The 25,694-nt window shown below is 37.3% G+C and overlaps 4 protein-coding genes across 4 annotated transcripts; 2 read left to right on the top strand and 2 right to left on the bottom strand.

Moving 5' to 3' along the window:
- Positions 1-1,061: 1,061 nt before the first annotated feature.
- LOC137728547 (uncharacterized) lies at positions 1,062-2,703 on the top strand. The gene is made up of 2 exons (XM_068467302.1): positions 1,062-1,847; positions 2,656-2,703. The coding sequence occupies exons 1-2, from the start codon at positions 1,062-1,064 to the stop codon at positions 2,701-2,703; spliced, it is 834 nt and encodes a 277-aa protein (XP_068323403.1).
- A 2,216-nt stretch (positions 2,704-4,919) lies between these two features.
- On the bottom strand, positions 4,920-7,123 carry LOC137728793 (dof zinc finger protein DOF1.4-like). The gene is made up of 2 exons (XM_068467559.1): positions 6,985-7,123; positions 4,920-6,779 (listed from the first exon to the last, which is right to left on the bottom strand). The coding sequence occupies exons 1-2, from the start codon at positions 7,051-7,053 to the stop codon at positions 5,712-5,714; spliced, it is 1,137 nt and encodes a 378-aa protein (XP_068323660.1). The 5' UTR covers positions 7,054-7,123; the 3' UTR covers positions 4,920-5,711.
- A 12,463-nt stretch (positions 7,124-19,586) lies between these two features.
- LOC137727755 (squamosa promoter-binding-like protein 3) lies at positions 19,587-21,608 on the top strand. Its single transcript, XM_068466573.1, has 2 exons — positions 19,587-20,169; positions 21,120-21,608. The coding sequence occupies exons 1-2, from the start codon at positions 19,775-19,777 to the stop codon at positions 21,241-21,243; spliced, it is 519 nt and encodes a 172-aa protein (XP_068322674.1). The 5' UTR covers positions 19,587-19,774; the 3' UTR covers positions 21,244-21,608.
- A 396-nt stretch (positions 21,609-22,004) lies between these two features.
- Positions 22,005-24,682, bottom strand: LOC137727754 (mitochondrial arginine transporter BAC1-like). The gene is made up of 8 exons (XM_068466572.1): positions 24,339-24,682; positions 23,715-23,804; positions 23,462-23,563; positions 23,152-23,256; positions 22,979-23,077; positions 22,718-22,906; positions 22,525-22,623; positions 22,005-22,438 (listed from the first exon to the last, which is right to left on the bottom strand). Exons 1-8 carry the CDS (start codon positions 24,429-24,431, stop codon positions 22,304-22,306), a joined length of 912 nt encoding a protein of 303 aa, XP_068322673.1. The 5' UTR covers positions 24,432-24,682; the 3' UTR covers positions 22,005-22,303.
- Between the last annotated feature and the right edge of the window lie 1,012 nt (positions 24,683-25,694).

Below are 25,694 nucleotides of genomic sequence, written 5' to 3'. Positions count from 1 at the left end.
TGGGCCGACTTTAAGGTTCGGCCAGGCCCGTTTGACACCTCTAGCCATAATTATGCAATGAGGCTACAATCATCACATCATTGACGGTTGTTCTTTAATATACTAATATATTAGATAATCATTGATATCATGGCATGCCTTCTGTAGCGATGTAAAGTTGGTCTCGTAAAAGGAGGAATTTGGCAAGAGTTTATAGATGTTCGGTTACTCTTTGTATTGTCAATTGGTTTTATGGTGGAACCTCAACTTTTTTAATGATATCAAAGTTAGGTTGATCCATGTGTGAAGCCCAACGGCCACATGTGCTTTACGTCATTCAATTCGAAAATTTACCACACGCGAGAGAGTATGCGAGGATATAAAAGTAAAAGAATCCCACAATGATGTAAGAAGAAACCTTGTAAGGACTTCTAAGTGGTTAGGTTACTCACAAAACCATTTTCAATCCAGACAACATGTAATGTGCATGCAGGTTCTCCACTATAGATATACAAACTCAGGACCACCATCACCATGCATGTTGGCATCGTCACTTTCCTATCTACCTTTCAGTACCATCTTGGAGGCAAGTTTAGATCGTGATCCGTGCTTGCCGATCAGCAAATATTAATTGGGACCAGTAGCACTGCCACCACAGAAAACCACTTTTAACCTCTTTCATGCATTCGTAACCTCATTAATGTATTTTGACAATAATTCACGATGTTTCATGTCCAGACTAACATCGATGTTTTTGGAGTGTCACGATGCGAAAATCAACGTGATGCCATGTATTTTTCTAATATATTGACACACTATCTCTTGCATCATTGTTAGACAAATAAGGAATATGGTTGAAGTCCTTGTGTAATTATAGTCCTAATTGTAGTTGTATTCCTAATTTGTAGGGATTTTTCCTTGCTATGCAAGGGCATGTAATTGTATATAATATCATTCACGTATCAATAACAAATATGCTTTTTAGCCTACATACCTTTTTTCTTACATGTTATACAGAGCAGGTTTAAAACCCTAGCCCTATTTTTCCTCTTTTTTTTTCGACAGCTTTCTCTGCCGTTCCCATGGCTGATTTTTCTTCTCCCGATGGTGTTTTTTCCCTTCATCATTCCGACCACCCGAATCTTGTCCTTGTATCCAAGAAGTTGAATGGTGATAACTACACATCCTGGGCCCGTGGCATGCAGCTTTCCTTAAGTGCCAAGAATAAACTTGGTTTCATCACTGGCGCTGTCCAAGCGCCTTCTTCTTCCGACGATCCCGATGCTCACGCGGCTTGGCGTCGTTGCAATGACATGATTCTATCTTGGCTTCTTCATTCCTTGGAACCTGACCTTCAAGAATCTGTGCTTTTTTCCACCTCTGTCCAGGATGTGTGGGACGATCTTCGCAAACGCTTCTCTCAGAGTAACGCTCCTCGCATCTTCCAACTCAACCGGGAGCTTGCTACAATTTCTCAAGGTTCTTCTTTTGTCTCAGCCTATTTTACTCGCCTGAAAGCTCTCTGGGATGAGCTTGCTTCTTATAATGATGGTTGCACGTGCTCTTGCAACGCCAAGCATGACCGTCAACAACTCATGCAATTTTTAATGGGCCTCAACGAATCCTTTGCTGCCGTTCGTGACCAGATCATTTTGATGAATCCCCTTCCCACTGTTCGTCAGGCCTGTTCCTCGGTGTCTCAAGCTGAAAAACAGCGATCCCTAGGCGTCATTCGCTCTGTTGATCCACCTGCCGCCATGGCTGTTCGTGGCTCGTCTCGTCCCTCATCTACTCGCCCTCCCCTCCACTGCACCTACTGCAATTTTGATTATCATGACACTTTTTCTCCTACTGCTAAGATGATTACGGTGCGTTGTCTTCTTGCTCTTGCTGCTAGTCAATCTTGGTCTCTTCATCAGCTTGATGTTAATAATGCTTTCTTACATGGTGACTTACATGAAGAACTCTATATGTCTCATCCTCCTGGTCTTCGGCGACAGGGGGAGAATCTTGTGTGTCGCCTTCACAAGTCACTTTATGGTCTTAAGCAGGCTTCTCGCCAATGGTTTGCCAAATTCACTAGTGCCATCATTTCTGCTGGTTTTCAACAATCCAAAGCTGACTATTCATTGTTCACTAAAAAGTCTGGTATTTCTTTCACAACTTTGCTCATTTATGTGGATGATATTGTGATTACAGGCAATGATGCTAGTGCCATTAATTCTCTGAAGTCTTTTCTCCGTGATCATTTTCGGATAAAAGACCTTGGTGATTTAAAATATTTTTTGGGTATTGAGGTTTCTCGTTCCAAACAAGGGATTTATATTTCTCAACGCAAGTATGCATTAGAGATTCTCAAGGACTATGGTTTTTTGGGAGCACGGCCCATTGCTTTTCCTATGGATGACACAAAATTATCTGATAAAGGAGAACTTCTCAAGGATCCTGAAAGGTATCGACGATTAGTAGGTCGGTTAATACATCTCACTATAACTCGGCCGAATATCACCTATTATGTGCATGTTCTAAGCCGTTTTATGCACGAGCCAAGGATATCTCATATGGATGCTGCGCTTCGTATTGTTCGTTATTTGAAGGCTACTCCAGGTCAAGGTTTATTATTTCGTTCTGACAACCAGACCAAGTTAACTGCGTTTTGTGATTATGATTGGGCAGGTTGTCCTATCACTCGTCGTTCGACTACTGGCTATTGTGTATTCTTAGGCGGTTCTTTGATTTCATGGCGGACGAAATGGCAGAAAACTGTTTCGCTCTCTTCAGCAAAGGCAGAATATAGGGCTATGGCAGGTGCTTGTTGCGAGATAGTTTGGCTTCGTTTTTTGTTGAAGGATTTGAACATTCCTTTGGTTGGTCCTTCCCTTTTATTTTGTGATAATCAAGCAGCGTTACATATAGCTGCCAATCCTGTTTTTCATGAATGAACTCGTCACATTGAGATGGATTGTCACTTTATACGAGATAAGATTGTAGATGGCACAATAGAGACCAAGCATGTGGGTACGGCACAACAGTTGGCAGACTTGTTTACCAAACCTCTTGGGAAAGAAAAGTTTTCGAGTATGTTACGCAAGTTGGGAGTTCTTGACATCCACTCTCCAACTTGAGGGGGAGTGTTAGACAAATAAGGAATATGGTTGAAGTCCTTGTGTAATTATAGTCCTAATTGTAGTTGTATTCCTAATTTGTAGGGATTTTTCCTTGCTATGCAAGGCATGTAATTGTATATAATATCATTCACGTATCAATAACAAATATGCTTTTTAGCCTACATACCTTTTTTCTTACAATCATGGCATGCTAAAACATCGTTGTTAGCCCCAATACTAGCCTTGCTTCTAAATTATTCCGAAATAGTGGGCAAAATGTTGGCAAAATGCGTGTAAAGAAAGAGGATCTAGGAAAGAGTAGACCCCGAAACCTTAAATTACTTTTTTGGAAATTACTACAACAAAGTAGGCAATTATATATGAAGGTCAGTGATGCATGGAGCTGAAAGTTTACAAAGGTTATTACCAGTAAGATCATGTGTAAATTTTGAACTCTACTAATGAACGTGTTCTTACCACTAATAATACGTTCATATATGACTACCGTCCTGTTTTGTACTAATTTCTATAAAAACAATTTAGGCCCGAGGATCTACTTTTTCCTAGAATTTTTTATTTTTTATTTTTTTAAATTATTCTGAAATAGTAGACGAAGTGTGAGACAAGCCGAATTTCATCCTACTCATCAGTTATGTGAATATCTTAAAGAATTTAGTAAATTATTTTCAACTTTTAGAGCTTGACCACTTAATGGGAGTTCAAACATTGTTCGAGAGGCCTCAATACTGAATATATTTCTGAATCTTAGAAACGGGAGCTAAAAGCCCTTAATGTGCTTAAAAAAGCTAGTTTTCCAAATTGCCCCTGGACAATTAACAGCACCCCAGTTTATTATATCCCGTCATAAAATAAGAAATTAGCAAGTCCAATTTCCATCTGAATTTCGCTCTCATCAGATTTGAATATATACCAAAGGGAAAGCTGGGGAAGATGTAGATCATGAATTGGCAGCTTTTGAAGGAGTGCGATACCAGTTGTCTGCCACTAAAGTCTAGAATATCATATCTACAGATACTGAATATTACGGTGGCAACAACATAAAATTTCATCTAATTATTAGCTAGCTAGTTTAACAGAATATTTCAAATTAACAAGACGAATTTTCAAACTTAGTTAATTATCTGCATATACATGCACGCATAAAGTCAAAGAATCTCTCCACTGATCTCTCAGAGGTAGATATGCTAGTTAGAGAGAGAGAGAGAGAGAGATTAATATGAACTAGCGCATTTTATTTCTACGGCTTGTTCAATTCAATACACATTCATTCACCTTATCTTAGTTATTCGCATGTGAAATCTTCATCACGGACGTACGTGCGTACAGAATCTCCACTACCTCTTTCTCTCTCCCTCTCCCTCTCCCATATTGGGAGAATAAACAGTTCCGCTACAGCCAGCATACTATAGTCCAAGGGCATAAATCCCACGTACCTTCAAATCCATATAATTGTTGTCTCCCGTAGAATAATTTCAAGATACGAATTATGGTTTTGATCACTCAACCCATCTACTTTTCTTGGGGTTCACATTAGTTTCCACAAAACCTCACTCAATCTCAATGGTAGCTGGCCTACATGCATGCTCACTACAACAACAACAACTGAGAAATATATATAGTTACTGAAATTAGTTGTTTAAGGCATATCAATAGCTAATGAGGTTATTGGCCACGATTAGGCGTTTTACCCACCCCATACTCTGTACAGCTAACCTTATCCTTAGTGGCTATCGTGAAACATCATGTCAAACAGTATAGATTCAGATTTTAATGTGAATGGTTTGAAAATATCAGCATTCTTCTAAAACATAATTTCAAATTCAAAACCAGCCAATGATATCATCAACTACAAAGTACAAATTAAGTTGAAACGTACATCATATAAATGAAAAACCAACATATATTACCCACATTGAAACAACAATTGTCTCCCATCTCTTGTATACCATTATACCAAATTAACCCCATGTTTCCCCTCTAAACACACCATCCCCAAGAACAAAAGAAGAAAAACAAAATTAGTTCCTTCTGATCATAGATAAAGTAAACCCCCCAACCCCAACCTAGCTAATTATAACCAATACATATGAGAATTAGGAAACATTGTCATGCACATCTATACATATACCAAATAAACACACCAACTTACTGAACTAGAGAGGAGCCGTTTGCACCAATGGAGGAGACTTCAGCTCTGTGTAGAAGATGTTGATTACGATTATGATCATGATGATCGTTGATAGTACTCGAGGCAGTGAGACGAAGAAGATCCGAGGTTCCTCTCAGCGCAATTTAGGGGGGATTCTCAACCCTTGATTAATAAAACTTATCAAGAAGCTGATCCTCTTATTGCTGCTGACATGATCACTCCGATCCCAGCTCCTGCCATCTTCTTTCCAATACTGTACCCTTGAACTTTCTTTTACAAGTTTTTCCAATTTTTTTTCTAGTTTTTTTTTCTTTTTCTTGGGCTTTCTAAAACCACACTCCAATTCACTAAAAACCAATAACCAACCAACTATTAAAAACCTAAAAATGACTCTAATTAAGGAAAAAGGAAGTTTTGAGATCGAAAAATAACGTTGACGATGAAGTTGGGTTTTGCTAGATCAGTGAAGAGACTGAGGACCCAAGATTTGCCGGATCATGCCAATTAGAACCGAGAGTCGATGAGTTCCAGTAAAGAGTAGGATCTGAGAGCCCCATTTGCTCCGTGATCTGATTCTGGCAATTCATATTACCATTCACATTACTGCTGCCATTGTTATTATTCCACTCTAACCTGTTTTGGCCACCATGATCTTCTACTTTCACGTCTTTCGAGGCACTACCATCCTCGCCGTTGCTTCCGGCTGCTATTTGAAGATCTTCAAATGGTAGCAAGGACTGGAAGTATTGGTTATGCTGATGAGGCCCTCTAGTTTGAATATCTTTGAACGCACCGCCATTGATGAATTTAGAAGCAAGCACAGAAGCCACAGTTGGAGCTGTGGCGGATGGGGAAGTACTAAACATGGAACTATAATTGGAAGGAAGCGATGAATTTGAAGCGGGATTAAACCGGTTTCGATAATTATCACTGGACATCATATTAGTACCTGAGGATGATGAAAACCCTAATCCCAGCTGAGCCTGATGATTCAACTGATGAAGATCAAACCCTGAAGCAGTATCCATAAAAGGGTTACTAGACAACCCATAAAACAGCGGATTGATTTGATCGATATGGGACGGGTGTGAATTAGGGTTTGCATTATTATTATTAGCAGCAGCAGTGGTGCTAGGAACTGAACAGGAAGAAGACGGAGTTCCTCCATCCATGGCTGATGATGTTGAAGATGTTGAGCCAGGCCTCTTCACGCGCTTGTTCTTTCGGCACCCTCCACCGACTGGAACGTTGCGGAGGGTCCCACCTCGGGTCCAGTAGCGCTTGCAGGCCTTGCAGAAGTGCCTCGGCTGAGACAAGCTGTAGTTGTTGTAGTAACAGAACTTGGTGTTTGACGAATCGCAGCGAGGGCACTTTAGGGCTTGCTGTTGGAGCTGGAGTTGTTCTTGACCTGGTTTCTCCATTATCCGATTCGCCGGCGACGACGTCGATGATGACATAGCGTTATTGTTGTTGTTCAAGCCCTTTTGATGATGAATATCATCGATTTGAATATCCTGCTGCATCTACAAAGATCGAAGGGAAAGGAAGGAAAAGGAAAAGAAAGAAAGAAGGTTAAGGCGGTGGTGCTAGGGTAAAAATAACTACATCACAGGAGAAATATTCTGTTCCAAGAGCTAAACAACAAAAGTTGTGTCATGGTTTGTCTAATAATTGAAATCTAGAGAGAGACAGAGAGAGAGAGAGAGAGAGAGAGAGAGAGAAGGGAACCTGTGGCCATTCGTTAGTAGTTGAAGAGATGAGTAGAGCCATCTTCTCATGATCACAGTTGCTCAACATGTTTTTTCTCTTTGAGAAGGGAATCGTTGAAACAAAGAGTAAGCGGACAAAGAGCAGGTGGCGACGTGAGTCTTTCTTGATGGAGTTGAAATATTATGACTATGAGAGAGAGAGAGAGAGGGGGAAGGGAGGGAATTTGTGTTGTCTGATTAATATAAGTAATGTTATTCATATTATATTTTTATACTATATTTTTATACCATCTTAAGTGGGATCTGATATGGATGATCATATTATTTGAAAAATTTGCAAAATCCAAGAAAATAAAGGAGAAAGACTTTTTTTATAACATAATCATCATTTAATTAATTAGTTTTTCTTAATTATTAGTTTATTAAATAATGAACTAAATTTAAAAATTTGATTAATTCAAATGATATGACTATCCACATCAAATGTTACCTCAGATGGTATGAAAATGTGATACAATAATATAGTATGAATAACATTACTCGATTAATATTAGATGAGAATTAATTAAATAATTGTAATTAGTTATTAAGGGTTAATTACTTTGAATCTAATTTCACGTGATGGTAGTGGTATAAAATCGGTTTTGAATATTATAATTGGAATTAAAGAATGGGAGAGAATATTGAGGACATTCGAAATGTGACGTTGGAGATGAGTATTTGGGAGGTTCAAGAAAGAGAGAGAATTTTACTATGGAATTGAAGCTAATCACGTTTAAATAACACATTCCCATGATTAACAACATACATTGCTTTAATTTGCATAGAGATAGCAGCAGACTAGATAAAGAGTAGAGGTCCAATATCCGATGCGGTCTTCGTATCAAAATCTCACTTCCTCTTTCTTGCTTTTCTTTTACTTTGTTTATTTGATAAAGTTAAGTATGTATCTGTATACTATAGTCTATAGTACAAACGATAAATGCTAAGTAGAATGGTCTTAAAAATGAGACTCTTCATGTATCTTCTATCATTTTACAATGTAAAAATTTTCTTGTTAATATTATAAAATATTATGTTAAAAATATAATGTGACAGAGAATTCCACCTTTAAATAAATCACCTTAACATTTCTCAAAACATATATGACCCTCAGCTCCCATGTATCAACATGTTACCCATCCCCATTTCCACAACAATAGTTTAATAATTATCCAAACTGAGTTGTGTAATTATTAATTTGATGGGACATCATATTGTGGAAAATGATTTCTCTTCAATAGCAGCTTATAAAAAGTGGATGAAAACGAGCTTACAAATATGTTAGTCATCTTGTTAATTATGGAAAGTGGCAAGTGGTATTTGTACTAGTAATGTTAGATAAACTAAACTTGTAGATTAAATTTACAAATAAAATTATGTGTCATCAATATGAATGAGCACGTTTATCAACGTTTAAGTAATTATTCAATTATCAACTTTTATGTAATTTAGTTTACAAAATTTAGTCTATAAATTTAGTAGCCCTAGCATTACCTTTATATTAATTGTATATATTTTTTTTCTACAATTTATAGGTCTTTTTGCATGAATAAATTGCTGACCATAATCAGTAAATTGCGCTGTAAAAATCAACATAATCAGTTGTTCGGATTAACAGTCTAACAACCCTAACTAATATCCTATGTTGTCTTCTCTAACTTGTGGAGGCATGTAGTGAACTAATGGTAGGTAGGGCTGGAAATTATATGCAATAGAAAGGAGGATTATAATAAGCACAACATATGTATATGGACCCGGCTTTTCTGCCCTCCCACTTCCTATACACTCTCATCTTCTTCTATTTTGTGCGGTCACGGTTAAGCCACGTCAATATTTTATATTTATATTTTTATAGAGATAATAAGATAAGAAATAATAATAATATAAAATATTAACATGATTTAACTATGATCGCACAAATAAAAAGAAATGAAACTGTATGAAAAGTGCGAGGTCTGAGAAGCCAGGTCCGGAAAATATTCATTCCAAATAGGAATTGGTGGAAACTCCAAAAAGAAAAAGACAAGAGGGCACCATGTGGCGGTCAACATCCCAGAGACTACTGAGAACACAGACCAAAGACCACCAGGCTTTATTACCGAGAAAAATAAAAACAGAAATAAAAAAGCAAAGAAAAACCGTTAATGGTGTCACAAAGAAAGAGAAGGGAGAGATATAACTGTGGAAATCGAACCAAAGCTAGCATACAGAGCTGCAGTTTCTATCAAAAAAGAAAGAAAAAAAAATTAGAGAGCTGCAGAAGCAGAAGTGAATTGCATGTGGAGGGCAGCTCATCGGCTCCTAAAAAGAAAAAGGCATTCGGAGGAGGGAACAAGCGGATTTTGTAGTCTCCCAAGGGATCTTCTCCTCCTTCCTTACAACCCATCATTATTCTTCTCCCAGTGATCACCTCTCTCTCTCTCTCTCTCTTACAGGATACAATGTTATGCATGTTGCTGCTCTTTACTAGATTGAGATCATGTATATTCTATCATCTGGTGTAAGACTTTTTTACTACAGAATTAAAGTAGCTGCTGGCATGTTAAGGCAATTTAGATCCTACAACTACAACTTGGTTAATTTAATTGCAACACCCAATTTTACTATTAACCAAAATTGAAGCCACCCACCTCATGAACAATAGTTATCCAAAACATGGATATTATCTTAATCTACTTTGGTTGGTGTTTGCTAATAGTTTTTTGGGTTTGAATTATGACAATAATGCTGGTAGCTGTAGCTCATGGACAAAGGTACTATATTGGAGGTCCACTGATAGTCCTGGTGGGTGCCCATATTGATATAGGTGGTCAATTGTAAATTAATATTCACTCTCTAATATATTGCAATGGTATATACTTATTAGTACAAGAAATCGTTTCTTGTAAAACTCGAGTAAGAGTATCCTATCACGTCATGACAATTTGTATTTTGAATTTAGTTAACTTCAGTGGCGGAGTTTTATAACAATAGGAAAATAAATAAAAACTTCATTGAATCATTTTGTCGAGCTTCAGGTGGGTAACCCTTGAGTTATGCTGCGTTCTTCTGAGGCCTATCAAGTGAGGTTTTTTCATCAAATGTTGTTGCACATCATAAGGTCACATACAAGAAATAGAAAAAGAATGACAAAAGAAAGAAAGAAGAAAATCTACAACCATACATACGAAGCAGCAGCTGTATATCTAGGTCACACACAAATATATATATATATATATGTATGTAAACATATAATGGATGTATGAAGCTATTTACCTATGATCCCATACTCCGCCACTGATTAACTCTATTATGATTTCTTTCGGTGTGAGAATTGCGCTAGTCAATAACCTTAACTAACCAAATTTGTTTCCTACAACAATGTGTAGGAATTTTCATTTTATGTATCTTACATGTAAAAGTGATGTACAGTAATTAAACAAAAGAAACGTTCACACAGTTGTGAGTGTGAGGGAAAGCAAGATGACAGGAATGGAGACTGGTTTGAGTAGTCAAGGTAGGGATAGGTGGAGAGTGGGTCCCACTCACCCACACCAATTGTCACAGACCAGTGATGAGGCAGTGACCACACCCAGCAGGCCACAGCCCACCCCCACCACCATCGGACAACACAAGAGATTCCAGTTTGAAATAACATGAAAGAAACACAAAGCGCACTAAAGGCTTAAAGCTTAGAGAGAAAGGAGCCTCCTCCACCTGTTTCCATTTTAGAGAGAGAGAGAGAGAGAGAGAGAGAGAGAGAGAGAGAGAGAGAGAGGAGATTACGGGGATTAGCTGAGCATCAAATCCAAGCCAACCGTATCCATCACAGGCTGACCACCATTGCAATCCATGCAATTTGCAGTCGACAGACAAAGATCTCACTCCCCATTTCCATCGTCTTGCAATGGATTTTCTGTCTATTTAGTTAATTTATAAAATCATTTATATGAGCACCTATTTCGATTGAGGGTATACCTCAAAAACTTAATTAGTGAAGAGACAAATATATAAGGGTTTTTTTTTTTTTTTTTTTTGTCGGAAAAAATATAAGGGCTTCGGGACTCAGAATTTTTTGAAACATATTCTAATACCATATTAGACAACCATTAAATTCAGTTAAAAACCTTATTAAAAAATGTACAACAACATGTATATATCAAGCCAACATCTCGACTTAAACCTTAAAAAAAAAGTTCCATATAATTCTAGGGCATATTAACTTTGGTTGCTTCGATTTTGTGCTGTCCATACACGGAAAGGGGTGCGGATCGAATCAGTACCCTCCTTTTGGAATTTAATTTTTGATCTTGAAATATACCATACATGGAATTTATAAATACAGATAATGATGTGGAAGGAAGAATGCGAATGGAATCTTTCTAGAACTATATATATTCCATTTGGCGACTGCAGATATATATCCATCATGTACCTGCAGCTGTACTGATAATTGTGTAATGCAACGATAATGTGGCCACTTTTTTACACAGAAGTAAGAAGATTAGGTCATCCCCATCGACATGGAGTCATGGACTCGTGTGGAACAATTACAAAAAATGTTAAAAAGCCCCACATCGGTGGGGTGAAGAAAATCAAAGGGGTTTAAATAGAATTACCCTACTCTAACTAATACCAAGGTCTTTTGTGGTAAAACCCCACGCTTGATGGATTGGGCAGGTGGTAAAGGTGAGGACAGTATCGGTGTCATTAGAGTGGGGCGGGCCTGGCGATCTAAAAATCCAACATGGTATTAGAGCCCAAGGTTTCGGGCCCGTGCAAATCAATGAGCTTGTGTGCAAGCCAACGAGTTTGTCACCGATAAGGAAACAAGTTTGAACTCTTAATATAGAGCTGACCTCTGAGTTTCAATTACGGATGTGGATCTCCACGTATGAACCACTAAATGAGGTTACCCGTGAGGGGGAGTATTAAAGTCTCACATCGGTGGGGTGAAGAAACCTCACACCTAACGGATTGTGCAGGTGATAAAGTTGAGGACAGTATCGATGTCGTTAGAATAGGACGAGCCCGGCAATCTAAAAATCCAACAAGAAACACATGATGATGACCGACGACCCAGGTAGGGCTAGCTTGGGCATATTCTGCTGGGAGATCGATGACCTAATCACGTCACAATTCCATTTCCACTAACCGATAATACAGATGAGTGCCAAATTAATTAGTACTCAACTGCATGCAATTGCAGCATGTGATTCTATTTCTATATTGTATGCCATTTAAAGGTGCAGTAGTCAAACAACTCTCTCTGCTGCCTAATAAAGTGATTATGGGATGAAAAAGGTATTAAATTCCAACCAAGACGTTCGTTTCAAGCATATAATCTCATTCAGCTCGGCTTTACGCATCAATCTGTGGATTTGATCTAATCTTTTACATCACATTCCCTTATTGTTGCTTCAGTATGTGGCATTGATTTATATTATTAGAGCATTTTAATTTTGAGACTTTTTTTTGGGTAAGATGATATTTTTTCTTCTAATTTATTAGGGTATGAATTCCAACTGGAATGTAAGGTGATGGATGGATTACACACTTCTAATTAAGCCAAAGTCAAGCATGCTGATTTGGAGATTTAAACATAAAATCAATTGGCAATAGTTAAACTACTCATAAACTCATGCAAGGTTCATCGTTTCTCTAATGTGTTCATACTCTCAACATGTCCCCTCATGTATGGTGAATTTTCTAGCCTAGTATATAGACACCACAAACAGGGTGATGCGGAGTACATATGGCCGTTGGGCTTTACACATGAGACAACCTGCCTTGATATCATGAAGGAAGTTGAGGTTCCACCATTAAACCAATTAGTAATATGAAGAATAACCTAACTACTTATAAGCACTTGCAACTTCCATTCTTTCTTCACATGAGATTCAAGCTGCAGAAACATGGAAAATTTTGGCCGTACTTACATGGCCTTTACTTTAAGGTCATTAGAGAATCTAATTAAATACCTTTTATTATAATGTCAACATAATTGGATGTGCCCTTAAACCATTTTCTTTATTTTCTAATTTGTTGGAGAGAGAGAGAGAGAGAGAGAGAGAGTCCACATGTTGCATGTATGTTGGTAGACATGGATTAGGGCAGCAATGTTGATATATGGAGGTTTCTTCTATGTGAAAATGTGTTTTAGTTGATGATTATACTTTATAGTATAATGTTGGATCAAAAAATCGTTAATTAAGACCATAATGGTAATGAGAACGGTCAATCACTTATCCTTAACAAGTTGTCAACAGATCATGCTTTTCCTCTTATATACTAGGATAGATTACATTTTACCCCCTCAGGTTTGTGGTTGATTTCAATGCCTTACAACATCCTTAAGACATTTCAATTTCATACATTTACTATCATCTTATTTCAATTTCATATATCCGTTAGAAACTATGTTAAGTGATGACGTGGTAAATATGGGATCCACATTTATGCTGACGTGGCTGCCAAATTTGTGCTACGTAGCAAATAATAATTTTTATACATTTAAAATATTATAATAATTTATCCTATTATAAAAAAATATTTTATATATATATTATAATAATAATAATAATAATAACCCATTTCTTCCCCGAGCCCTTCCCCTTCACTGTAACCCAAACACCCCCCACCCCCACCCAAAACCCATCTCTCTTTCTTGTCAACCCACCACCGCCACTAACGCCAACTTCTGCCACGTCCCACCTCCGACGCCTTTCACGTCTCATCAATGCTCGGTTTGACCAACCCACGAGCCCTCATTGCGACGAGGCTCCAATCCACTTCCAGATCTCTTATTGCCTTGAGCAACGTGGAGCACTCGAGCCTGATGACCAAGCTTCCCTTGTTGCTTCGTACGAGAACGGAAGAGGCGATGGCCCAACGATGTTGTCGTTGTGGTTTTGGTGGTGAAGGGAGGGGACGAAGGTCGGGGAGGTAAAGAGGGAGGAAAGGGAGAAGGTGACGCTGGGGTGGGGGGTTGCAAGGGAGGTGAAGATAGTGGAGGAGAGGAAGGTGGGTTGGGGGGGGGGGGGATGGGTTTTGGGTTTGGTTTTTTTTTTTTTTTTCAAAATAACTTTTCTTTAATTAATTATTTTTAAATGTATATAAAAACAAATATTTGCCACGTGGCACAAAATTAGCAGCCACATGAGCTTTTAACGGATAAATTGATGGAAAATGTAATAGATGTATTATATTGAAATAAAATAGTAGGTGAGATATAAAAGTGAAATTTTTTGAAAATGTTGTACGAGGTTGCAATAGATCTTAAACCTAAGGTGGTAAAGTGTAATTTACCTTATATATTATTATAAGAGAATGCATATAAATTAAAGAACATCGAGGGATTTGTAAATCACATATTATCATTCCTTCATAATTTTATATATGGTTTGGTAATCTTACGTTGATATGATTACGTTGCTCTTAAACTCTTTTGTCCATTACGAACGGTACTGCTTAAGGAAAATCAACGACAAAACAAAAAAACATTTATTTTGAGTGGGTATGATTAATCAAAACTATAACAATAATAATATAAAGTTATAAACCTACATTCGTCAATTGGACTTTGGTGCTCCTTGCTAAGAAATTCTAGAAATAGACGTCTTGTTTGAACTTGAAATCTCTTATTAAATTAAGAAGAGAAATTGTGAGATTCCCCTTTTTTCTTTTTTTTCTTTTTTCTTTTTTAGTGTGAATATTATTTTTAACTAGGATAAGTTATTGATGGATGTGAGCGTTTTACCAAGGCGGACGTTTTATGCATGTACCTATGCATATTGACAATATATACTAATCTGTTTTAAATTTTTTACTAATACTTAACTGTATTAATTATCACAAGTGACCATTTACCACAGTGGTAGAAATGTGTTAAGCCATTGCATGACGGTGTGGGTTCAAACCCCGTTGGTGATTAATCTAATATCTAATCTAACAAAATCTATCATTTAAAAAAAAAAAAAAACTGTATTAATTACCAAGCTAAGTTTATTTCCAAGCACATATTATATCTCGGTAAGTGTCATGAGCAAGCTCACGATTAATTTTCATGGAAATTGATTTATATCTATTTATTTTCAAGTCAAGCATGCATGTTTGATCGTGCACAAAGTGCATGGTAATTTTTCTACCGATTCCGAGTCCGAAGCATGACGGAAATATTGCTATATTAAGAGTTCGTGGTTATTTAACCTATCTTTCAACATCAATATTATCATTATGCAACACTTGTTTTTTTGGTTACGAGACAGTTCATTTTCATGGCTGACTCCCCACAACTTGCACACATATTTGTGGCTTGACTTTGTTCAGAATGGACAAATGGCTAGTGACATCTGATTATCAGAGCCAGCTTTGAGATTTCAGGAGCACTATGCGAAAGTGAATTAGAGGTCCTAAAAAGTATTATAATTTTTTTTATTTTATATTTTTGTTCAAAATAATAATTTTAGTTTTGAATTGAGCTTCTATAAATTCTAATAGCACAAACAAATTTAACAAATCAACAAGTGGAAAGGTGGCGTATTATTTTTCCTTAACTATTTAGAGGGTTAGGGTTCAAATTTTCATGTTATTGCGTATATTTTTTATATTATTTTGTGGAAGCTTATGCATTTAATAAAAATATAAACTGAAAAATGATGGAGATGAGTTTTGAACCCATCCCCTAGGTCGATGTAAAGAAGCAATAATTCCACTTGCGCTAAGACTCAAGTTTGTAATATTCTACACGTACTACTATATATACGTATATGCATGCAAAATTGAAAAATCGGGGGCCCTTCCGATTAGGGGGCCTTGTGCGATAGCACCACTTGCACCCCCTCAGCACCGGTCCTGCTGATTATGATAGTGAGGGTGGTACTATAGCACTTCAAGGTGTCTCACCCTCAACCCCCCTCATTTTCTCCTCAATTAAAGAGGATATATATCATGTTTAACTAATTGTGTAAATGTGATTAGTGGATATGCATTGCACGGTGATGAGAAGTAATTATGATGAGAGAGAGGTAATTATGCCAAACATTGTCCTTAGGTGTGATTAACCCTTTCTTCAACCTTCGTGACATGCAAAGGTTGGACATTTGGTCGGGTATATATCTCCAATTAAATATTAACAAAATCACCCTTTGATTGGTATGATGCTATCATTCGTTCAACATTAAGTAAATTGAATAATAAAACTCCAATTTATAGCTTTAACTTTTCACGGAAAAAAAAAAAAACTCAAATGATATGGTTAATATGATCAATAACAAATATTTACTATAAAATCTCTCTCTACAAGAAGTTTATAGTTGAGTTTGGTTAAGAGCACAATCCAGGCACATGAAATTCTGAATTCAATATCGCCCTCCCACAAATTTTTTGTATAAAAAACAACTCTCTTCGACAACTAGCCAAATTTTTCTCTACCTATTATTAAACTTGCAATAAATTTCTATGCATGCATAATATGCATGGATCGTTATGATCTGAGTACAAATTTTTTACCCTCAAAATAAGTGTGACCTCTCCGTGGACTGTCGAATTACTTGACAGACCACCATATAATAATTACTTGAACCCCAATCCTTCTGAGAGAAGCCACTAACCCAGCCTTATAATTAGTGGTAACTCTACAAGTGTATTCCACATTGTGTGGTCCCCGACCGCTAATTAGGTGCAAATTTGTACTGGGCCTGAAATTATTTGATAATTTGGGCCTAATTGTAAAGCAACTTTTGCCTTATATATTGAGGGCGCAATGACTACTGGTTCCAATGTCGAGCAAGTTTTGCCCAACAACAAAGGCTCAATGACTTTCGCCACCACTGGGTTGGAACTGCATGTAAGATTGTAACCCAAATAAAACTGGGCTGAGTGTAAGGCCAACAAAAATGGGTTAAGAATCTTGGATCAGCTAAGGTTTTTGTCCCTAGTGGACTAGATGGGGCCCAAATGCAACGTCATCTGTGAACATAGAAGTACCTGACAACATATTATTCGTTTGAAATGTCACACTAGTGTATCGAAAGTCACGACAAAGAAGTCGCTCTCAATTTCTCATGCCATGCGCATCGACAAGTCCAAAAACAAAAATCAAAGTGGGGGAAAATGATGTGATGGGATGCGTGAAGCATGGTGCATGCATTCTGTGAGTGTGTCCTTTCTTCAGAAGGCTCCTCGCCCACTAATTTATCTACTCAAACTCAATTATTTAGGTCTACATGTTTGGAGGAAATTCAAAAAACATTTCCATTCTTTCTTTCCCACCATATAAGTTTTCTACCTTTAAATTTCATATGCTAGGGCAACCTAGCCACTTTTCAAATCCCAATTGATACGTTATCTATTTCTACGAATTTGGACACAATTAAACATGTACAGTAAGTATCGTAATTGTTAAGTATGTGCCGTCTCAGTTGGTAACCAAAAGAAGAGATCATAGTCGGTCGGTGCAAGACTCTTCCTCATTTTTTTTTCAATTTTATGTTCACAATCAAAAGATCATTAGATTTGCATGTAGTACAATACATTAATAAACCCATCCATGCTCTATGTTGCACAAGAACCTGCTCATCGGTTGGATCGTACAGAGGGGGACCTTTTCCTATTTATAAACGACAACGTATAGTCGAGGACTGTGTGGTCCAAGCAGATAGAGAAAGATCGACAGAAGCTGGCTAACATACATTGCTGCAAAAACCAGTGGACCTGGCTTCTCTGCCCTCCAGTTTCATACACTCTTATTCCCTTCTATTTGTGCGGTCACGGTTAAGCCACGTCAACATTTTATATCACTATTGTTTTTTGTCTTATTATCTCTATAAAAAAAATCAATATAAAATATTAACGTGGCTTAACCGTGATCGCACAAAATAAGAGAGGTTGAGAGTGTTTGGGAACTGAGAAGGCAGAGAAGCCGCGTCCAAAACCAGTTGGCTAACACCATAAAATGTAGTGTGAAAAGAAAAGAAAGGGATGAGGGGGCCAACAAATATGAGCGAGACTCGAGGGACACGAAATAGTAGACAATATACAGTACCATATGTGTCAAAACATGATAGGGCACTCTTTCTACATCATTGGACCATATAGGGTTTCTCCTTCACTTTCACCTTCCAATAATACAATGTAAATGAAGGATTCGTCGCACTCTGTATGAAAAAGACTCTCAATACATATAGTTAAACCTAACTCTATAATATATATACACACACACACATATATGACTGGCTTATAGGGTTTTAGGCTTCTAACAAAATCACAGATGTACAAATCAAATTCATTTGTACAACCATTGGGTTGTTGATTAGGTTGATCCTAGTCCAACATGTGTAGTTACCTTTTGCTCCATGATTGGATTAGACATAAACTCTATTCTATATAAAAAGGATTTAACTTCGTTGTTAAAAGAATCAGCAGCCCCTCCTGCTAAAAGAATCAGTAGCCTCTTCTGCTGAGAGCCTATCATGGCGCAACACGTGTCCAAGTTGTGATTAAAAAAATCATAACTTGGACACATGTTCAGCCGTGATTGGCTCTCAGCAGGAAAGGTTGCTGATTCTTCAGCAGCCAAGTCTTGTTCATATGACAATTAGATGGCGCAATAGTCGCACATGCATGAACACACACATTTATGTGTGCTCCAGTCCACCTCAAATTACAAAATATTCTTACGAAATAACCTAGCTCTAGCTCACCCCTAGCCTCCTCGTCTCTCACAAGAAATTTTTAATTGTGACAGGAATACAAGTAGTACATTATGTGTTTTAATAGAAGTGGTGGGAAATTTTATTTTTTAAGTTATTAACTTTTTAGCACACATATCCCACAATTTGTATAATGACACGTGATGTAACATCCCGTGTACCAGTCACACTAAAAAATCGCTCGTCTCTCACCTAGATGGCTCAGTCAACCCCAAATTTAGTTACCTAATTCGTGCATGTGGCTACCTTATATAATTAGTAATTAGGGGATCGTTTGGAATGAGAAGAAGCATATAAGAGCACATCTAACCCATAGCTTTTAGCTTCGGGTAGAAGAAGATCGAGCCCTAAGTTGCAAAGAAAAGCTTTCTTATGCACCCAACCAAGAACCAACCTAAGCTAGTTGGAGCCCAAGGCTAGTTGTGAGGCCAAATTAGCCCTAGATCTTGCCCAAGACTTCTTAAGAGGGCAGTTTAGGACAATATTGGGAGCCAATGAAAACGAGCCACCTAACACTTTTTAGCCTCTAGCCTCTCTCACCGTTAGAACAAGGAAATTTGAAATGACAGATTTCATGAATGGTGTCAGTTTGGGAGGCTAGATTTTATCTTTAGCCCATGACCCTTGCCCTTACCATTAGACATGCTCTATAAGTGGTGCTTCTCCATAAAATTACCCAAAGTGATTTTCCAAATGAAATTATGGCGAAACACCTCTAAAAGAGCATTAAGGGTGAAAATTGAGGTTAGGTTGAGAGAAAAAAGTTAATTAGTGGTCATGAGCTTGAATTTTGGTTGTGTTGTTGTAGTGTTAACATCAGATATGTAGATGATGTGTTGTTGTAGTAAATAAAATTTGGCTTTAATCTAGGCTTTAGAGCTACCATTCACTATTACACTTGTGCTCACAAGGGAACAAAATGGAACTTGTGGTCCTCACACACACATACTTCTCTTCCTTTTTCTACACCTTTGCTGTATGAATCTATGATCAATGTTTTCATTTTAGTCTACTTCTCCTTTGACTATTCCGTCACTTCTCCTCTTATTTCTTGCCTTCTCTCTTCGTCTGAAAAATATGGATTCAGGCAGAGCTCATGGAAAGAGGACCATGTCGAAATACGAGGTGGAGGAGGAGGAGGAAGAGGAGGAGGAGGAAGAGGAAGAGGAGGAGGAGGAGGAGGAGGAGGAGGAGGAAGAAAGTAGGAGTAGGAGACCATCAATTGTGTATGGTGAGGATGAGGGGAGAACAAGAGTGATGATGGTGAATAGTACTGCTGCTACTCCTACAGGGGGAAGATCTGGTACAGGAGGGTCTACGGCAGGGCCATGTTGTCAGGTAGATAATTGCACTGCTGACTTGAGTGATCTAAAGCAATACTACCGCCGCCACAAGGTCTGTGATGTTCATGCCAAGGCTTCGTCGATAGTTGTGGGTGGATTCCGGCAGCGTTTTTGCCAGCAATGTAGCAGGTAACAATTTTAGAACCATCTTTTTCAACTACCATGGTTTTGTGAATTTCACTTCTTGCTTTATGTTCTATCTTATATTGGTTAATGTTATCAAATTTTGCGTTTTAATTAGGTATTGTTATCGGTACTCTAAAAATGTCTTCGTACACTCTTTGTATAAAATTTTTCTCATGTTTTTGAAAATTAGAGTACAAAAGGACCTTTTCAGATTTGCCAATAACAACTCTATTTCTTAAACATTTAGACAACCTTCAAATTCTCTCTCTCTTAAATTTCATCTATATGAGTTCTTCTCTCATGTGGATGCTTATTTATCAAGCCAAAAAAAAAAAAAAAAAAAAAAAAAACACTATTATACAGAAAGCTCTTTTGCAGTGAAATGTAGGGTTTGATGATAAGTCTTCCGTTTTTCCAAACCCTAAAAGTCTTTTCAAAACAAAGGGTTCCCAAATAGCTTATAGTTTGGTTAACCAAAAAGGTAAGAGTTGATGTGTAGTAGGTCACAGAATCAGTATGAATTAAACTTGTCAAATGGCGTTAAGGAGGGGGAACAGCAACAACCCCACACCTTCAATTTCATGCCATTTCTTATATATGGAGATAATCTAAAAGGCTTTCTTAACTGTTGCCTAATTACTATTCATGTAGACATATAATTTCTGTTAATTTCATGAACCATTAAATTTATATATAGAACTGCATAACTTATATATATACACACATATACGTATTTTTCTATAGTGCGTTTAACTGTATTTTCTTTTAAAGTGAATATGTCATCGATATTATTGATATTGTTGATAGTGTGACTTTATAGTTTATTTACAGACAATAAGATTGTCGATACGTCGCTGATAAACTTCACTGCAGTTTTAGAAAGGTGCATTTAATTGCACTTTAAAAAGCACACTCATGACTCGAATAATGAATGAATGGTGGTGCATCGACAGGTTTCATAGCCTATCAGAGTTTGATGACAGTAAAAGGAGTTGTCGCAGGCGATTAGCTGGACACAATGAGCGGCGTCGGAAAACTTCATCGGAATACCATGGACATGGAGGCACGTCTAATTAAGTAATTAGATATATATAATCCTTCACGTAGATGCCTGTTTCCACTTATGCTTACTCTCTTCTGTCAACCCTCAGCCTTGATCATGCACCAGTGAACTCTCTCTCTCTCTCTCTCTCTCCCTCTCTCTCTCTCTCTCTCTCTCTCTCTCTCTCATTTAGTTGTATGTGTTCGAGGAAGAATTGCTTGCATTGATCTGTAACCAAACAAATATGCATAGCTTCTTTGCTAGCACAACTTCCATCCTTAATGTTTGTTGTTCATTTCTTGGCTGTAATTTGAAACAAACCTGCATTGTTTGATCTGTTCAGTTGGTGATGATGATTCTTGTTTTCTTCACATGCTTTAATATATCAGTATTTCAACTGTTCAGCATGCATTATCATGATATCTTTTTCCAAGCTCTCACTCTTAAACTAGTGTTCATTTATATGTTATGGATGATGGAAAAGTAAAATGAACTGTCACACTGTTAAGTAATGTTACCAATTTAATTATATTATAACGTGTACATTATTTGTTGATGCTAGTATAGCCACAAATATGAACCCATCATTCACTCGTAATAGAACGTAAACCTGTAAATTTTGGGTGTGATGGGTCGGGAGGGTTATCGAATTTACTATTTGACATAGCAATGTTCGGACCTTCTTTCGCTCAATCCTTCAAAAAATTGTAAAAGCAAACACAGAAAAAAAGCAACCAAAACAGAGGCAGACGAATTGTAGTACCAGAAAATGGATTCATTACGGGTTCAGCGGCAATCTCTTGGATGCTTTGTTTCTATTTCATCTCAGTTGACAGAAACTACAATCAAATATGTGAAATCCGTCGATACAAACTTTTCCGCAATCAGTACAATTGGAAAGGATCCAACAAAACAATCTCACAACAATCACCAAACATTTTCTTGTAGAAAAATGTTAAGCACTCCTTAATTCAAAAAAAAGTGCACAGTACACCCTAGGAGTTCATCCGGGTGGAAGAATTTTCTCTGGCTAAATGTGCTTCAGGAATTGCCAAATAGGTTAGAAACATTTGGTTGTTGTAGAGAAGAGAATCCTTAGTCGCGCTTGATGCCTAGTAGTTTTATGGCCACCTCCCAGGTGACGATTGCGGCTGCATTAGCAGGAAAAGCCCGAACAATAGTAGGACCCAAGCCAATATAGCATCCTTTCAATCCAGCCCTTCTGTAAATCTACAGAGGAGAAAAGAAAAGGCTCGTTTGAGTCCATTTAGATATTGGGGGCTGGGGGTTGGGGGGAAAGAGGGAGGTGTTCTTACCGAGCTCAGGATATAAAATGGATTTCTCGAAGAATTCTTATCTTGAGTCGTCTGAATTATGGTTTTTGCCACATCCAAGGGTAGAACAGCCAACCAAAACTGGAAGTAGGGAATGAAGAAAATGAGAATTTAAAATAGTGGAATTAAATGTGAACATGCGTACTAGAGAAGGACAAATTGTGAAGATACATACAGCTATACCGCCAAGGCCTCCACTAGCAATCCCAACTCCCACGTCAATCAAGTTTCTGTGGTCGGGTGAAGCAGACCTCAGTTGCAAATGCATGAAATAGCGGACATACTCATAAACGCTGAAAAAGACTGAATTCCCAATACCTTCTCTTAGCAATGTTGTAAAACCTCCTCGAAAAATTCCTCTGACCTGAAAAGCATTCCATCAGCTACAAAGATCATCAAAAAATTATGCTGGCCAGAAAGCACAGTATTTTCTCACCCCATCATTTTTCACAGTTGTAAGGGCACAATCAAGAGGACTGCCATATCTTCTGGACATTGGAACCACAGAGTCTGTGCCTTGAATTTGCATCCTACACTGGAAAAGCTCAGTGTAATAAGCATACTGCAAAAAGCAACTGTACAATATGAAAACCCTCCAATTCCGCTTACCTTCACAAGCTCCGACGGGCATAATATAAAACTGATGACTGCTCCACTATAAGCTGCAGATGGAATTATGACCTGGGGCTGTGGCCCTACACCTTGTGCACTTCCCTTCAAGTGTCATTAGGATTAATAAGAATACCACATTAGAACCATATGACAGATACACAATATCTTTATAGAAATCATATCGATAAAGTCATTAAACTGGTTCATAATCATGCATCACTGGTTCATAATCTTGCATCTAACAGAGGCCATTATCCAGATCATTGCAAATAGCAACAAAGTTTATCCACTTGGTTTCTGTTCAAACCTGCAGTGACTGTTTCATCTGGGAATACATGCCGAAAAGGAGTGAACTCTCAACAGCCATTCCCACGAAAGATGATGTTGCCCCCCTGTAAAGTCCTTTAATCTGTCAAGGACCCAACATCAGTCAGCTCAACTGGAAAGGATAATGCGAAAGTTCAAATTCTATAACATCAGCACCCTTTCCAAAAGAGAAAAAAAACAACGCTAGATCGTTACGTTAGAGATAACTAACAAGTGAAAGTTCAGAATCATACCCCTTCAGTCCTTAGTATCCTTGCAGTACAATGCAAACTATTCCTGTACGTAATCCCTTGTGCTGAAGTGTTGTGTTTTTGCATCTTTACCTAATTCAATAAGTATTCCACGCATAAGAAATTCGATTTCAAGATAACCATAGCTGAAGGCACAATTTTACAAATAAGAGAAATGATTCAATTTTCATCCATTCTCACAGTACACAAAAGATAATCTTCAACGTAAACAAGATCCTAAAAGCACCATCTATGGTGACGATGATTAATCGAAAGATTACAGCTTGGGCCATGGTAAGTTTAACAAAATATTAAGCTAATAAGAAAACAGGCCAACAATGTATATCTACCAAAAGTAAAATTAAGCTCTGTAAGTTGCTACTAAAACCAAGTTTAGTATATCATCAAAATTTTGTTTTTTCACTAATATCAAACCAATCCAACATTTTCAGTCAGAATTTGAATTACCCAGATTCCCAAAATTAAACTTTGGCATTGTTCATCGATTTTACTTCCAAATTCTATCAAATTACATTTGAAATGAAATTAAACGCAATGCCCATTAAAGTAAACCTCACCATCTTTAAACCCACTGAAAGTTAACAAAATCAAACAATGTGATTTTACCTTGACGGTGTCAAAGGGATGGCCGATTCCAACAGTGGCCACGCCGGCAATCAAGCCTGCCAAGTACTCCTTGTAACCGGAACTATCCGCCATCTCTCTCTCTCTCTCTCTCTGCGAATTGCCTTGTGTTATTTCTGGGATTTTATCATGGTGTCCTTGTCCGTAATACTCTTTGACTGTGGAGTTTTGGTGAAACAGCTAAGACCTGAGAGACGAGAGGCAAGTGTCTGGTTCAGTATTCATGACCGCCGCATACAGTCGTGCGTTTGGTTTGGTGAGTGCGATGTGACTTTCAGACCCACTGTCACAAAAGATAACATCTTTACCTCTATTTGTTCTTGCTGGATAATCCTCTTAGCGGTTCAAAAATTGCATAAAATGTGCACGAATCAATCTATATACTTAACTGTGTCGATTGGTATTATGTTTAGTGATATTTTTTTACTTAGAAGAAATTAAACATTTTATGTTTAAATTTCGTGAATTGCGTATTCGTAACTTATTTATTCATCCATTGTATGTATGTATGTATGTATGTATGTATATATATATATATATATATATTTGAATTTCTCATCATGATTTTAAGAGGAAATTGTAGCAGTTGTCCCTCAGCTATAATCGAATTGGAGCTATGATTCTGTCAACTAAAAATATGTGATCATTATTTCTTAACTCATCAAAACGTGTAGCTATGGTCATTTTCGTCAACTTCGTCAAAGTTTTCGTTAAAATAAGTCATATAATCAAGGGGCGAATTATGAAAAATCAAAATGAAAAAATTGTAGCAATGATCCTCAACTTTAACTAAATTAGAGCAATGACTCTTAATTTTAACTCAATTGCAGAAATGGTCCCTCAACTGTAACCTAATTGTATGAATGATCATTTCATCAGAACTATTTTGATGGAGTTAACAAAAACGACCAAAGTTGCACTGTTTGATGAGTTCAAGAACCAATAATTACGAATTTTTAGTTAAAGATTAACGTTCCAATTGAGTTAAAGTTAAATGATAATTGCTAGTAAAATTTCCATATTTGAATTCGGAAAGAATATTGAACTTAACATTTCACATGTAAAATTATAAGTAAACTGGTAAAAACATATACTAACATTATACTCGCAAATAAATTTAAAAAATTATGAACTTAAAAGCAGCTCGAACTTTAGACATTATCCTTCCCTCCATGAAGCATACTGTTCCATAATCCATCAATAAATGAATTTTCTACTCCAACAAACGACCTCAATTCCTTAATATTCTGCCAGGAACACTCGCAGACAGTAGCCTCGTAAATCAGAGGTGGGCTGCCTGCAGGCAACGACTCGTTCACCGCCCTGATCAAAAGCTTA

The sequence above is a fragment of the Pyrus communis genome, chromosome 3 (assembly GCF_963583255.1).
Source record: "Pyrus communis chromosome 3, drPyrComm1.1, whole genome shotgun sequence".
NCBI lineage: Eukaryota > Viridiplantae > Streptophyta > Magnoliopsida > Rosales > Rosaceae > Pyrus > Pyrus communis.
The sequence above is the reverse complement of the archived record's forward strand: the minus strand, read 5'-3'. Positions and strand labels throughout refer to the sequence as shown.